General features: G+C 48.8%; 1 protein-coding gene across 1 annotated transcript in view; it reads left to right on the forward strand.

Moving 5' to 3' along the window:
* Positions 1 to 3,517, forward strand: part of GCH1 (GTP cyclohydrolase 1) — a 31,206-nt gene extending 27,689 nt beyond the window's left edge. The window contains exon 6 of the mRNA XM_084631534.1: positions 319 to 3,517. Coding sequence (XP_084487660.1) covers positions 319 to 445 — 127 coding nt within the window. The 3' untranslated portion in view covers positions 446 to 3,517. The remainder of the gene's footprint in view (positions 1 to 318) is intronic.
* Positions 3,518 to 16,052: the final 12,535 nt, after the last annotated feature.

The following is a 16,052-nucleotide window of genomic DNA, read 5'->3' on the forward strand; positions in this document are numbered from 1 at the left end:
TGCTGAAGACTTCCAGTAGCAGATCTTGGTTCCAATCTAGAAACAAACATTTTGGTGTGATAGGCCTGGCATGAACACACAGCACTTTAGGTGAGGTTTTCAGAAGGCTCCTAAGAATTAGGAACGCCAGTGCCACTGACAGGGATCAGGAGCTCCTTTGAAAATTCCAGCCTTGGGCCTTTTCCCAGACTCTGCCTTAAGTGGATTATCTGAAATGCTTGCAATTTAAACCTAGCACTGGGAAATGATTGTCCCCTGCTTCTCATAGCAATGCTCAAGCCTGCCTGATTTCCCCTCTTCCCCTTTTCTTTCTTCTAGACACATGTGCATGGTAATGCGCGGGGTGCAGAAGATGAACAGTAAAACGGTCACGAGCACAATGTTGGGTGTATTCCGGGAGGATGCAAAGACTCGGGAAGAGTTCTTAACCCTCATCCGAAGCTGAAGCAGTGCCACTCGCCGAATGCTCTCTGCAGGTCGCACTGTCCGTGCCGCTGTCTGTTCTTAACTCTTTGTGCAGCTCGTTTTTAACTAAGTCGTGCGTTCTAATATGTGCAGTGAAAGAATTTTGACAGTAAGTCAAAAATGTAACCGTGAGGTAGGCCCTATGGATATCTATGCTGTCTCTTGTGTCACAGGATAACCCAGCTACCGATAGTTTTTAAATATACTTGCTCAATCTAGACTACAATTTATTGCCATTGAGAAAAACAGCAGATAGGGGGAAGTGAAAAGAGGTTCTTTATCAATACTAGAACTTTGTTCGGCAGGTTATGTACAACACAGCATAGGAAATATTGAAAGGCTACAGATCTTTGCAAGGTAATCTACGTGCCACGTATACTGCCTCATATCCTTAAGAGGGAGCTTTTGAATGATCTCCACTGACATGTCAGGATTCGTACTGTACCATTAATTGCAAATCTTCTGATATGTCGGTTTCAGTCTTTGAACATGCATGTCCTACCTTTTTATGTGACAATCTGGTGACAGTTGTATTTTGTTAGTATTCACCTTCTCTCCTTTGTGGCTTTAGTCTGTTACAAAGGCATATTGTTATCTTGCTAGTCTCAACATGCAGGGAATTAATTTCAACAATTCAGGGGGGGCAGTCTTATCTCTGTCTGCAAGGGTTTGTGCACCTTCCCCTCTGTGCCTCAAAATGAGAATATTATGCCATTGTAACTGTAGCAGTCACTTTATATAAATTACTGTTTGAGTTTTCAAAGAGCTAACGAATCCAAACAGAGTTTTAACCGTTTTATATCATTTTGAGTTTGCTTTCCTGGATTTTCCAGGTCTTAACTGGGCTAGATGACTAAATTACAAACACACACAATATTTGAGTAAAAATTTCCCTTAGGAAAACTACACATGGGGAAATTAATCCAGAATAAAATAGGTTGTGAATTTAAAAGTGAATTAACTGTTCCTGATTAACTCCACGTGTGAACGCTCTTATTCCACAATAAGAGTGCCTTATTCCAAATTATTTTAATCCACTTCCATGATGCTCTTATTGTGGAATTAATCAGGACTAGACAAGCTCTTCCAATATTTCAAACTTGTAATCTTTTCCAACTCAGTGGATCAAAGCCTGGGAACTGAAGTGACTGCTGAACTCTGCATACCAGACACGTCTCTTCTGATGGAACATAATTCCATGTCAGTATAGCCCTGTAAATACATTAGTATGAACTGTTCAGTTGTTGTTGTTCCTCTTTCATGAGGGCAACTGAGCAAAGAACTTCCCAGGAGAGCAAAATGAGTTAAACATATTTTCTGAAACCTCGGCATGTGAAGCAGGCAGTTAATGGGACTTGATTTAATGTATTAAATTATTAGGAAAATGTAATGAGTGTGTTGTAACTCTTAATTGGGACAATATGGTGCACAAATCAAAATCACTCACTTGCTTCTAAAACCAACGGCAAGACCCACAAAATGCCATGCAGACTTTCAAAGAGCGAGAGTCCAAATTCATATAGCACGCTGTCTCTGTTGGTGTGAATGTAAAATCTCTACTACAGGCTAAACTAAAAGGTGAGCTTTGAGCTTGAGTCAGCAAATTATTGCTCATTTATGCACAGGTCGTTAATGCCCCTTTTCATCCTGTGCTGAAAGGAAACTAAAAGTATTTTATCATCAGGCCTGTAGCTCTGCAACAGGGTGAATGTGATAATCAAACGCTGCCCTTCCCTAACTGTCACACTTCGATTGCCAGCAGTCCCCCAGAATGTGTGGATAAAGTTAGTGTGATTGAGGAAAGACACTAAGACATTCGAAGTATTAATAAAAAAACTGTACAATATTCTGAAAACACTAACCTTACTACTCTAGTGTGGGGCACTCTAGAAGTGCCTTTCTATTACAGCAGGCAAACTATTCTGAATCAATCAGTGTTGCACAGAATAAATCCAGAGTTACTCATCGAATTCCCTCCCTCCCCCCAATAATATTGCCTCAGATCTACAGCAGTAGTTCTGGGAGCAGCATTGGGTCCTTGAGTTCAATATATTTTTTAAATATGCTAATTAAGAAGCCTTAAATCACTCTAGTCTGGAATGCAGAGTCAGATTTGTTCTCTCTCCTAGTGCAGCAGCTCTAGAAAAAACTTGAGCACCAAAGTGTTTTACACAGAGATACATTTTCCTGTGATCACATGCTTGCTTTGAAACTGTCAAGTCTCTAAAGCACAGTCTTAGGCCAGGTCTACGCTACAAAGTTGTTGATACAGCCATGTTGGTCAGAGGAGTGAAAAAACCACACCCCCTCGCTGATGTAACTATGCTGGCAAAACCGCCAGTGTAGACACAGCTATACTGACAAATGCAGGATGGTCTTCAAATTATTGGGATGTCACAACAGAGTGGTTCTCTCGGTGGTGTTGATGTCCTTGGGGGAGGGACAGCTCAGTGGTTTGAGCGTTGGCCTGCTAAATCCAGCGTTGTCACTTCAATCCTTGAGGGGGCCATTTAGGGATCTGGGGCAAAAATAAGGGACAGTACTTGGTCCTGCTGTGAAGGCAGGGGACTAGGCTTGATGAGGTCCCTTCTAGTTCTATGAGATAGGTATATCTCCATATATATATATATTTTTTAAATGTCCTTTAGGGAGGGGTATTGCTAAATGACCAGGAAAACTCTCTGTCCGTATATACTGTGTCTACACTAAGGGGATATATCAGTATAGCTGTAGTGGGAAAGCCTATGTAGGGTAGACTAGCCCTTACTCTTCTAGAGGTAACGGAAGGGGTTGTGTTTTTTAACCACTTATCTCTATTAAGGATAAAGTCCACGTTACACCACCACGCTTCATTATTTACGTCATCATGATCTGTAGTCCTTGAAACATACCTCTATGTACATGTGGCCTTGGATTTTGTTCAGATGTTTGTAGGATTTGGTGCATTTTGGAACACTTTGTGACTCCAGTGAGTTTTAACTACATCCAGTGTATATATGTACACTACACAGTCTGCTATTGTACCCCATAAAAGTCTATTGAGTTTAAAACATTACAGTATTATCCTTTGGAACGTATTAGCGTGGCTTGCAACTGTATGAGATTACACCATCCAGCCTGTACACAGAGCAGCAGCATAAATATAAACCAGGGACAGAGGGGTGGAGTGTGCAAAACTTTTTAGGAGGGGGAGAGAAGCTGCAGCTGCTGTTTCCATCCAGCTTAGGTTTTGCTTTCTTTTCCCATCACCTCCTCTCTTGGGCCTACCTCTGCAGCCTGTTCAGGCCTAGTACCTGCCGTGTTGTGCTGCTAGAGACCACATCTCTGGCCTCCTACCCCCTCACGACACAGGCCGCAATTCCTTTAGAGTCCTACTTCCCCACGTCTCTGAGGCAATGGCTGAAAGCCACACCATGGTCTCTCCCCTGCTGAGTGTTCTGCCTTTTCCCTTCCTCACAATCCAGAAGTCTGAGCCTTGGTTTGTCTTAACTTTCATCACTTTAATTCAAACAGCCTGACAAAACCAAAATAGCACCTGCCACACCAGCTAGCCATGGGAACTACTTTTCCTGAGGCGGCAGAGGATACAGAGCGAGAAAGGAGCCCTAGCACTCCTTTAGTGTGTCAATAACGGAACAAAGGCTCTGTGTGCCTCAACGCAGCAGAAGCACCAACTGATCTTGGATTTGCAGCTTCCCCTTTTCAGCTGAGTTGGGACAAATCCCACAGCAAGACTGAAATTTTGACCTTTAGGCCACGTGTTAAGTCCCAGAACACTGCCCTGGACCGCCCCTGCTGCCTCTCCCAGGTTGGCTTCTGCTCTTCTGGCATCATTTCTAGCACAAAAGCAGGGGTGGCCTCAAGAGAACTGCAGCAAAGTAGGCCAGAGGCTGGTACTGCCTCCACATCAGGTTTCCTTCTCCCAGCAGAGAACCGGTTCTACTGGAAGGCCAGTGCTGGGACAGCCAGAGCTTAGGGGCCTGAATGTGCATAGCAGCTAGGGTGACCAGACAGCAAGTGTGAAAAATCGGGACGGGGTGAGGGGTAATAGGAGCCCATATAAGAAAAAGACCCAAAAATCAGGCCTGTCCCTATAAAATTGGGACATCTGGTCACCCTAATAGTAACAGGAAGGCTATCATGGTATATTAGACCCAGACCTTCCCAGAATCGAAGGTGGACACTGGTGCATCCCCAGAGTACAAGACATCCCTGCTCCCACCTGCATGGGGCCTGCTCCCATCGGCCGGCCCCTGCCTCTGTCACTCCACACTGAGTCGCCTTCCCCGTTGCATTCTCCTGCATCAAAGCCACGTCTGGTGCTAAGTCCCTCCTGGACAGGGCCAGTGCTCCACAAAACCAGTCCAGTCTGGCTTAAGCCAGACAAAAGGCCTCCCTACCACGGTCAGTGAGCATCAGAGCCAAGCCCAACCCATAGACTCGGGTGGCAGTAAGAGGAGAGAAGGATGCAGCTAATAGCTCAGGGCTGACTGGGAGCATACAGGAACGTGCTTCCTTTGTTTGTTGCCCGACTCTAGGCTGGGTATGACGAGAAGGAAACCAGACAGGGGTGTGGTTACAAGAAAGCAGTCCAGCTTCCTGGGCCTGGTTCTCCTTTACTTACACTGAGCTCCCTTTGCAGTGTTTCACATTTACACTTGCTTTAAGGCTGCTTGCTACTGCCAGAGTGGTGCAAAGGAGCCTTAGTGTAAATAAGAATCTCTTTAGTGTCCGAATGTGCTGCAGAAGGTGAGATGTGGTGGGGGAGGGAAAGAAATTGGGGGTGGGACCCGTGGGGAGGGATAAAGGGTGAGAAAATGAGAGGCAAATACTAAAAGCATGAAGGGAAGAAAGAACAGGAAGGAAAAATACCCGCCCAGTAGTTAATAAACCTTTACTTCACCTCTGTGCCTACATTTTTATTGCACTTCCTGGTCATATAGCAGCTAGGTGCAGGGGAAGAGAGCTAGTCCTGCCCTGGGGGTCAGGGAGATAAAACTTCAGTCTGAGTGCACCTATGGGGAACATCCCAGTGTGTCTCATTTTCTGATTTGAGCTGTGCTGTGGAGCCTGTGGGGGGAAGTGTGGGGAGGAAATGTACTGACCAGTCCAGCCCACTGTTCTTTTTAAATGGTCTGGTCCATCTGGAAATGATTGTCACGCCAACCTTCCAAAGCGTTTTCCAAACATTGCTCTTGTTCGCAATGAAGCTCTATTTAATACACAACCATATTAAATACACGCATGGAGTCAGAAGAGCTTTGCTGTCAAACCATTTTTAAAAGGCAAATGGTTTTTAATGTCAAAACAGAAAATTCCATGGGAAATGTCCATTTTCAACGACTTGACAAGGAGTCATATGAGACCCTGCTGTGCTTTCATTGGAAAACAAGGTTTCAGCTCTCATGGGTGGAGTACAGCTTGAAACGCCGCATCCTGCAGGCTCAAAAGCCAGAAGGCAAATGAAAAAGAGCCTAGAACTTTTTTTAAATCTCAGGATTTTTAAGCCAATTTCGTGATTTGAGGGGGGGCGTGTGACTCATGTTTTGAATGGTTAGGGTTGGCAATATTGTGATATTTCCTCCCTCCATATCATGAGGACACTGAGGGAAGAACCAGCCCTGTTTAATAAACTCATCATCTGGTGCCGAACTTGCTGCATCTATCTCCGGTACTCTCTCTTCAAATTCTTAAGCTTTTTCCACATGGTTTTTTCGGCTGACTGTTCCCGCTGACTTTCATCTGCAAGACACTTATTTCTAAGCTGTTCAGAGCCACCTGTCCCAACAGCCCAACACTGACTTTAGTATACTGCTCACTGGTTCTCGTATCACTTCCGCTGACATATTCTTTCTAGCCCCTGTTTTTGTTAATGACACCCATGCCAGCTGCTGCCCTTTCATGTTCTCCCCACTTTTTTATTTTTTATTTTTATTTTGTGGAGTTTTCAGTTGCAATTTCTGCAGTTGTCCACTGCTTTAGTGAGTGTTTGAAAGCACCATTGAACCAGGATTAATCATACCACACACAAGCTGCTCTCTAGCACAGGATTTTAGTTCTTATACTCACATTGTACTTTCAGGCAATGTAGAGGTCTTAACTAACCAAGAGCAGGGGCCCACTGGGCTAGGTCTTGCACAGACACATAGTGTGGGACAGTCCTTTGCCCTGAAGTGCTTACAGTCTAAAAAGACATGACTGAAGTGGTCTCGAAGCTTCCATGTACTAGTCCAGTTTGTGCACAGGAACGTATCTGTGAAAAGACGTAAGTGCACAGACCTGACGGTGTAAAAAAGTATGAACATGAGTGTGCAGGCCCCTTCTTTCAGCGTAGCTCATCGCATGGTGTGGGAGATTGTTTGGAAGTGAGGAATTCACTGAGCTGTGTACCCACAGACAAATCCCACACAGCTGAAATTAACTATGGCAGGCCCAGAATTAAATGTACCATTTTCTTTATGCTTGCCAGGCAACCATAGTTCTTTGCATTTCCTGCTCCTAACTAAATGCTTCATGTGGTCTTTCTTGGCTTTCCATAGTGTATACAGCCCTGGGAGAACAAGCAAGCATGTGCGCACACAGCAGATAAATAATGAATGCATTCCAACACACAGGATAGTTTCACACTTAACCACATCCTGCGCCGATAGAAATCAACGGGACTGTTGTCATCAACTTTCAGTTTGGGGCCTTGCATGCCAAGATGATAGGGGCTTTAGAAATACTTAAATTAGATGCAAAAAGAAAAGGAGGACTTGTGACACCTTAGAGACTAACAAATTTATCTGAGCATAAGCTTTCGTGAGCTACAGCTCACTTCATCGGATGCATTCAGTGGAAATTCAGTTTTTTTCCACTGAATGCATCCGATGAAGTGAGCTGTAACTCACGAAAGCTTATGCTCAAATAAATTTGTTAGTCTCTAAGGTGCCACAATCCTCCTTTTCTTTTTGCGGATACAGACTAACACGACTGCTACTGTGAAACCTAAATTAGATGGAAACCCTGATAAATAAGCAGATGTCAACTTCATATATTATTAAAACTTGAGTGAAAAGTATCTTGACCATATCTTTTGAAGGATATTTACACTAGGAAATGCTTGCATGGACTCAGTTTGCTTTCTGTACCTCTAAACTTGGTCACTTCCTGCAGAATCTTGCCTAGGAGTCTGGCATTTCTTAAATGGGGCAGGTGGCTCTTTCACAATGGTCTATTGGGGTCTGAGCCTGTCCTTCGTCTCCATAGATCATCCCGGGGGTATACTGAACAGGGCCTTAAAAGGAGGGGAGCTCTGGCATTTTATGGGTTGAGAACAATTCTTTCCTTTCATGTGCTTTTTACACCGCGAATGGTGAGTGGGGATTCTTTCTGTCAAAGTTTTACTATCAGTGTTTTGAGTTTTTGTATGCACAGTTCAAGATGAAGGCCCATGGTTCTGAGGACTCTCAAACTCCTGTAGGGGTTGTGAAATCATCACAGTTTTAGCTGGTCCTTGTTTTGTAATTAGCGGTCACTGTTCATTAACCAGCTCAGATTCTCCTGAACCAAATGCATTTTATCAAGTGATCAGCATTGGGAAAGACTCTAATCAGCTGCGCCCTTTGAGCCTTGACTAAGCCATTCTGCTATCCTCCTGGAGGTAACCTTTACAAAAGGGTTGGCTTCCACTCCTTTTTAAAGGTACAGTCATGGTTTTGCAGTCAAATCAGTCACAACTGTAAATCGCTCTATAATATGTTTTAGGTTGGAATATTTAAAGGGGCATCAAGATTACGATCCTGGTCAGTATTACAAAAAGTTGTAGGCGGACTACTAAAAACCTTAGCATATTATTAACTCTGAAACCTAAAGACAACACTCTTTCATTGCTTATCATTTTAGCCAGGCAATAGGAATAGTGGTCGGAGTGAAATTCCAGAGCTTGGGAACTGGAAATTACTGTGTAACAAGTTAGAGGCAAGCAGTGTGCTAATGTTAAGTATATTTGTTTCCCCCTATCCTGTACCTTAGGTTCTTCTTCAAGTGCTGTCCCTGTGGGTGCTCTACTCTAGGTGTCGGTGCGTCCCGGCACCGTTGACAGGATATTTTTGGTAGCCGTGCCTGGTCGGGACGCAGGCACTCAGTTGGTATCTCCCTTCTCGTTGGAATCTTCCTGACCGCCTGCGTCCCGCACCCCCCTCAGTTCCTTCTCCACCGTCCCCAGCTGAAGACGGGACTCAGCAGTGCTGCTTCTCTTCCCTGGTCTCTGTAGGAAAAAAAAGTAACAAAGAATATAGAAATAGTTATTAGTTACATCCCAGTTGTTTCCCTTCCTTTAGTGTAGTTACATAGTTAGTTACTTAGTTTAAAAAAAAAAAACCCAAAAACCCTTTTCGCTTCAGGCTTGTCTCCCACTGAGACACTCTCCCCTGCCATTTCTAATTCACAATGCCAGGGGCTTCAGGATTCAAAAAGTGTGTTTCCTGTCAGGACTCCATGCCACGGTCGGGTGGGTGCTCTCATTGCGTGAAGTGCCTCGGGGAAACCCACATCCCCAGTGCCTCCGCTGTACGAGCCTCAAGGCAAGGGCCCGGCGCGACAGGGACCTGCGGCTTAGAATGCTTCCGATGGAAAAATCCCTGCAGCCGCTTTCGGAGACGGGGAGGGTTAAACCCGCTCCTTCGCGCTCCCCGGCCAGATCCGAGCCAGTGGGGAGCGCTGCTTCCCCCTCTCTGGAGCAGAGGCAAGAAGCACAGCAGTCTCACAGAAGAGACTCCGACAAGAGCGAAGGGTCTCCCATGAGATCCTTACCCTCTGTGCCGACCACGCCACAGGCAGGCATCTCAGCTCTTTCTAAAGCCTCAGCCGCGGCTCCCGCAGAGGCAGGAACCCGACCTCCCCTACCGGGAAGGTTTCCGCAGCACCGAGCGCCTCAGTGGTAAAAATAGCCGCGGTGCTGACTGTGCGCTCTGCCCCGGTGCTGGGAAGAACGTCGGCACCAAGCCTGCCTCCCGCCCCGGCACCAGCAACGGACCCCCTGCAGGGGACCTCCAGCAGACCCGCGGCACCGCTCACCCTTTCGCTTTCACTTGCTAATGCACGAGAGCACAGTCCAGGCTCAGCACAGCCCAGGGAGCAGGAGCCACAGTTCCTCACTCAGTGTGACCTGAGCCTAACTCTCTGCTCCTGGATACACAGGGCTCACTCTTCAAAAAGCCGCTCTCACCACCTGAACTGGCTACCTTCACTGACAGCAAACCCGATACACAGCAGCAGACGGAGTTCTCCCCACCTGCCTCTCCTCCTCCACTGGACCCTCTTCCACCTCAGGCTACTGTCCACAGCCAACAGCCTCAGTTTCCCTACTTCGCCCCCCCCGTGGACGGCACCTGGGGTCTCCTACCCTATGCCTTGGCCTCAGTGGTACCCTTGGCCACATCCTCCTACCACTCCTCCTCAGACCTCTTCCACGAAACCACTACCTGCTTCTGTGCCTCGATCTCCAGCTCCATCCACTCCTAGAGTACCTGAACCCCCTCCTGAGAACGTGAGCTACGAATCATATCCTGACTCACCAAACCCTAATTCTCCATCTGCTCCAGACGGAGCCCTCTCCCCGCCCCCGCCTCCACAGAATGTGGATGACTGTAAACAATTTCAAGAGCTTTTCAAGAGGGTGGCACTCAATCAAGACATCCCCCTAGAAGAGGTTCAGGAGACACAGCACAAACTCCTCAGAATCCTTCAACTCTCTGCGCCCTCAAAGATTGCGCTCCCTATAAATGAAGCACTCTTGGAACCAGCTGACACTCTCGGGCAAACTCCACGTTCTTAATTACCAACCTGCAGAAAGGCCGAACGTAAATACTATGTTCCTGCTAAAGATGCTGACTTCCTATTTTCTCACCCACAACTGAACTCTCTCATCATGGATGCAGTCGCACAAAGGATGAAACAGCCACAATATTGGCCCATCCCACAAGACAAGGACCTTAAACGCCTTGACATCTTGGGTCGCAAGGTTTACATGTCCTCCACTCTACAATTCAGGTTTGCAAACTACTCTGCACTCCTCGCCAGCTACGACTTTGATAACTACAATAAACTTTTTGAATTTGCCTCCTACATTCCAGAGGCTAGGAGAGTGGACTTTAAATCAATTCTGAGCGAGGGCCAATTGATTTCCAAAACGGCCCTACAAGCCTCTTTAGACACGGCAGACACAGCAGCCCGTACTCTCCAACTGCTGTGGTTATCCACAGATCTTCATGGCTTTCTGCATCTGGCATCCCTAAAGATCTGCCGACCAAAGTGGAGGACCTCCCCTTTGATAAAGACAAACTGTTTTCCAAAAAAACCAATGAACTACTTCACACCATGAAAAATTCTAGAGCGACACTGCGCACCCTGGGCATTCACCCATCTCTTCCCAGGAGACAACGAGACCAACTCTACCAAAGACCGCATGCACAACAATATTATCGGCCTCAACCCAAACCATATGACGTAAATAGGAATCGCGCTAGACCCCCTAAGCGCAGACGAAATCAAGCTCAAGCAACCACCTCCCACCCATACGGGAATAAACAACAATTTTGAAACGTTGGTCGAGGGTCTGCACGACCACCCCTTGATTCCACAGCCTACTTGCCCATTTGGCCACCGCCTCCAGACTTTCCAACATGCGTGGCAGCGTATTACACAGGACTGCTCGGTCCTCAAAATATTTCAGTCCGGTTACTCTATCCCATTCATATCCTATCCTCCTACCCTTCCCCATCCCTCTTCAGGGACCCCTCTCACGAGCACCTACTTCGCATAGAAGTGGCTCACCTCCTCCAGCTAGGCGCAGCAGAACCTTTGCCAACGGAACATCGAGGGAAAGGGTTCTACTCCCGTTACTTCCTGACCCAGAAAAAGACTGGGGGATGGAGGCCTATACTAGATCTACACAGAGGTGAAAGTAAGCCGGTATGGCGTACCGGTAAGAGCCGGTGCGCCGTACCGGGACCGGCTATCCCAGAGAGCAATTTAAAGCCCTGGGGTAGCGGCGGCAGGGCTCCAGAGGGGATTTAAAGAGCCCCAGAACTCCAGCCACCGCTACCCCCCTGGGGCCCTTTAAATCCCTGCCTGAGCCCTGCTGCCCGAGCCCTGGGGTAGGGGTGGGGGGGCCCCAGCGCTCCAGCCCCCACTGCCACCCCAGTGCCCTTTAAATGCCCACCTGAGCCCTGCTGCCCGAGCCCTGGGGTAGGGGTGGGGGGGCCCAGCGCTCCAGCCCCCACTACCACCCCGGTGCCCTTTAAATGCCCACCTGAGCCCTGCTGCCCGAGCCCTGGGGTAGGGGTGGGGGGGTCCAGCGCTCCAGCCCCCACTGCCACCCCGGTGCCCTTTAAATCCCCACCTGAGCCCTGCTGCCCGAGCCCTGGGGTAGGGGTGGGGGGGCCCAGCGCTCCAGCCCCCACTACCACCCTGGTGCCCTTTAAATGCCCACCTGAGCCCTGCTGCCCGAGCCCTGGAGTAGGGGTGGGGGGGCCCAGTGCTCCAGCCCCCACTACCACCCTGGTGCCCTTTAAATGCCCACCTGAGCCCTGCTGCCCGAGCCCTGGGGTAGGGGTGGGGGGGCCCAGTGCTCCAGCCCCCACTGCCACCCTGGTGCCCTTTAAATCCCCACCTGAGCCCTGCTGCCCGAGCCCTGGGGTAGCGGCGGCGGGACTCTGGCGGAGATTTAAAGGGCCCTGGAGCTCCAGCCACTGCTACTGCCCTGGGCCTTTAAATCCCCACCTGAGCCCTGCTGCCTGAGCACTGGGGTAGCGGCGGCGGGGCTCTGGCGGGGATTTAAAGGGCCAGGGCGGTAACGGCGGCTGGAGCCCTGGGGCCCTTTAAATCCCTGATGGAGCCCGGCTGCCACTACCCCAGGGCTCGGGCAGCAGGCCTCATGCGGGGTTTTAAAGGGCTCGGGGCTCCAGCAGCTGCTACCACAACAGAGCCCCAGGCCTTTTAAAGCTCTGCTAGAGCCCAGAGCCCCGGGGTAGCGGTGGCAGGCAGGAGTCCCCAGGGCTCCTCAGTGATTTAAAGGGCCCGGGGCTCCACTGCGGTAGCGGCAGCTGGAGCCCTGGGCCCTTTAAATCGCCCCCGAGCCCCGGGGATCCCAGTCGCCTCTGCAGCTGGTAGCTCGGGGGTGATTTAAAGGGCCCCAGGCTCCAGCCGCCACTACCGCAGCTGGATCTCTGGCCCTTTAAATCTTGATTTAAAGGGCCCGGGGATTTAAGGCCCTGCCTCTTCCAATTGAGGCCACGTCCACTGCTCAGGACTCTGGCGGTACTGGTAAGTCATCTAACTTACTTTCACCCCTGGATCTACACTGACTGAACAAATTCGTGAGGATACAAACATTCAAGATGGTCACACTGGGCACAATAATTCCTGCACTGGATCAAGGGGATTGGTTCACAGCCCTCAACCTACAGGACACTTATTTTCATATATCAATTCATCCAGCTCACAGACGCTTCCTACAATTCACCATTGGTCACAACCATTTTCAATACAGAGTTTTTCCTTTCGGCCTCTCCACAGCACTGAGAGTCTTTTCCAAAACTCTAGTCGGCTCACCTCCACAGTGGCTCACCTCCACAGACATGGGATCACACTTTTCCCCTGCCTGGACAATTGCCTCATCAAGGGCAACTCCTATGGCGAGACACTTCAAGCTACCCATTTCGCCATCTCCCTCTTTCACAGCCTAGGCCTCCAAATAAATATCCAAAAATCCACCCTGACACCTACACAACAGATCGAGTTCATCGGAGCTCATCTCGACTCAATACAGAGCAGAGCCTCACTCCCATATCACAGATTCCTCGCTATCATGCAGCTCATACGCACACTCTCTATTCATCCCAGGACACAGGCAAGAATCTGTCTACAGCTCCTTGGTCACATGGCAGCCACCACCATTGTGGTCCAGTACGCCAGGCTACACATGAGATGTCTTCAGGGCTGGCTCAATTCCAATTTCAAACCCAACAGACACACCTTAGGGACGCTGCTCACTCCTCCTCCCAATGTTCTAGCTTGCTTACAGTGGTGGGCAAGACCAGAAAACCTCTGCACCGGGGTTTCCTTCCAGCAATGATCCCCAACGCTCATGCTCACCACAAACTCTTCCCTAATTAGTTGGGAAGCACATCTTGGGGGACACAGGGCACAATACTGATCATCCGCATCAGAGACGCACCTACACATAAATCTCTTAGAGTTCAAAGCAGTGAGGCGAGCATGCCTTCACTTTCTTCCCCTCATAAAGAACAAATCTATTCGGGTCTTAACAGACAACATAGCATGTATGTACTACATCAACAGACAAGGGGAAGCCCGATCACATTCCCTTTGCATGGAAGCCATCTGACTATGGAATTGGTGCATACATCATCAAATACAAATCATCGCTTCCTACTTACCAGGCTGCCACAACACGACTGCTGACGCACTCAGCAGGTACTTCTCGACAGAACACGAATGGGAACTGCATCCTGCAGTACTTCAACAGCTCTTCTCCCTCTGGGGCACCCTGTCAATAGACCTCTTTGCCACACCGCAGAATTGGAAATGTCGTCTGTTTTGCTCCAGAGAGGGACTCGGGACTGCATCCCTAGGAGACATGTTCCTCATCCCATGGAACAACTCTCTCCTCTACGCCTTCCCACCAATCCCTCTGCTACACAGGGTTCTTCGGAAGTTCGTAGACAACGAGGCCCAGGTCATCCTTATTGCCCCGGCTTGGCCGAGACAGACGTGGTATCCTTACCTACTCCGCATGTCCTCCCATCATCCACGGGCTCTCCCCAACAGGCCAGATCTCCTTTCCCAGGACAATGGATGGGTTCTTCACCCCCAGCTCCAAAAGCTCCACCCAACAGCCTGGTTCCTTCGTGGTTCCAAACCCATGAACTGGCCTGTTCCGAGCAAGTCCAATTCGTCCTCCTGCCCAGTAGAAAAGACTCCACTCGTAAAACTTGCCTGCAGAAGTGGAAGCGTTTCGCCCTCTGGTGCTCACGTAATCACTTAATGCCCAATACGGTGACCATCCCTAACATTCTAGACTACCTCCTGAAACTAAAACAGGACGGACTTTCGCTCAGCTCCATCAAAGTACACCTGGTGGCGCTTACCACCTTCCATGACCTGTTAGAAAGTTATTCACTCTTTACCCACCCCACCATAAAACGATTTCTCACGGGCCTGCAAAATCTCTACCCTGAAATTTACCCAACGGCAGCTACATGGAATCTTAACCTTGTTCTTCATGCTCTCATGAAACCTCCATTTGAGCCCTTGGCTACCTCCTCTCATCTCCATATGTCCATGAAGGTAGCTCTTAGTTGCAATAACATCAGCAAGGAGAGTAGGTGAAATAAGCGCCCTGATGGCCCATCATCCCTACACAATTTTCTCCAAAGACAAAGTCACTCTGAGACCACATCCTAAATTTCTCCCAAAGGTGGTATCCACCTTCCACCTTAACTAACCTATATACTTACCTACTTTCTATTCCAAACCTCACAAGACCCCACACAAGGCAACCCTGCATATTCTCGATGTCAGGCAAGCAATCGCTTTTTACTTAGACAGGACTAAGCCATTTGGTAAATCTCCACGACTCTTTGTCTCCATCAGTGAAAGATTGAAAGGTGCGGCTATCTCTAAACAACGTCTGTCCACGTGGATCTCTGACTGCATTAGATCCTCTTACCATATTCAAAATATTCAACCGCCCGAAGGCATTAGAACTCATTCCACTCGAGCTATGTCGACAGCCTTTGCCTTCCGACTTAACGTACCCATTTCTGACATCTGTAGAGCGGCTACATGGTCATCTGAACACATGTTTGCCGAGCACTATGCTATCACGCAAGGTACCATGGCAGACACCATAGTAGGCCATACAGTACTCTCTACACTACTCACTGCCGCATCTAAGTCCCACCGACCATAGTGGGAACTGCTACACATTCACCTAAGGTGGAGCACCCACAGGGACAGCACTGGAAGAAGAAGAGTCACTCACCTTGCAGTAACTGAAGTTCTTTGAGATGTGTGTCCCTATGGGTGCTCCACTCCCCAGCCTCCTCCCCTCTACTTTGGAGTACTAGCATAATCGCTCCACGGTAAAGAAGGAACTGGGCGGGGTGCGGGACGCAGGCGCTCAGGAAGATTCCAACAAAACGGGAGATACCAACTGAGCGCCTGCGTCCCGACCAGGCACAGCTACCGAAAATCTCCGCTCAACGGCGCCAGGATGCACTGACACCTAGAGTGTCACACAGGGACACACATCTCAAATTGCTTCAGTTACTGCAAGGTGAGTAACTTCCCCTTACCGCTCTGCTGGGGTACAGACCAAAGCTTAGTGCTTTCAGGACTTTTGTTATATTTATTTATGTATTATACAGAGACAAATCTCTGACCTTTGCCATGTCCCCTCCCCTCGGGGTGGGGGGCAATACATCCTGCTGTTCCCCACCCTTCTCAGGAGAGGGGAGGGAAGCGCCCCATGAACGGGTCTCCTCCCCTGGCCTTCTAGGGAGGGGAAGAAAAGGGTCCTG

Source organism: Lepidochelys olivacea, assembly GCF_965140295.1.
Source record: "Lepidochelys olivacea isolate rLepOli2 genome assembly, chromosome: 6".
Taxonomy (NCBI): domain Eukaryota; kingdom Metazoa; phylum Chordata; order Testudines; family Cheloniidae; genus Lepidochelys; species Lepidochelys olivacea.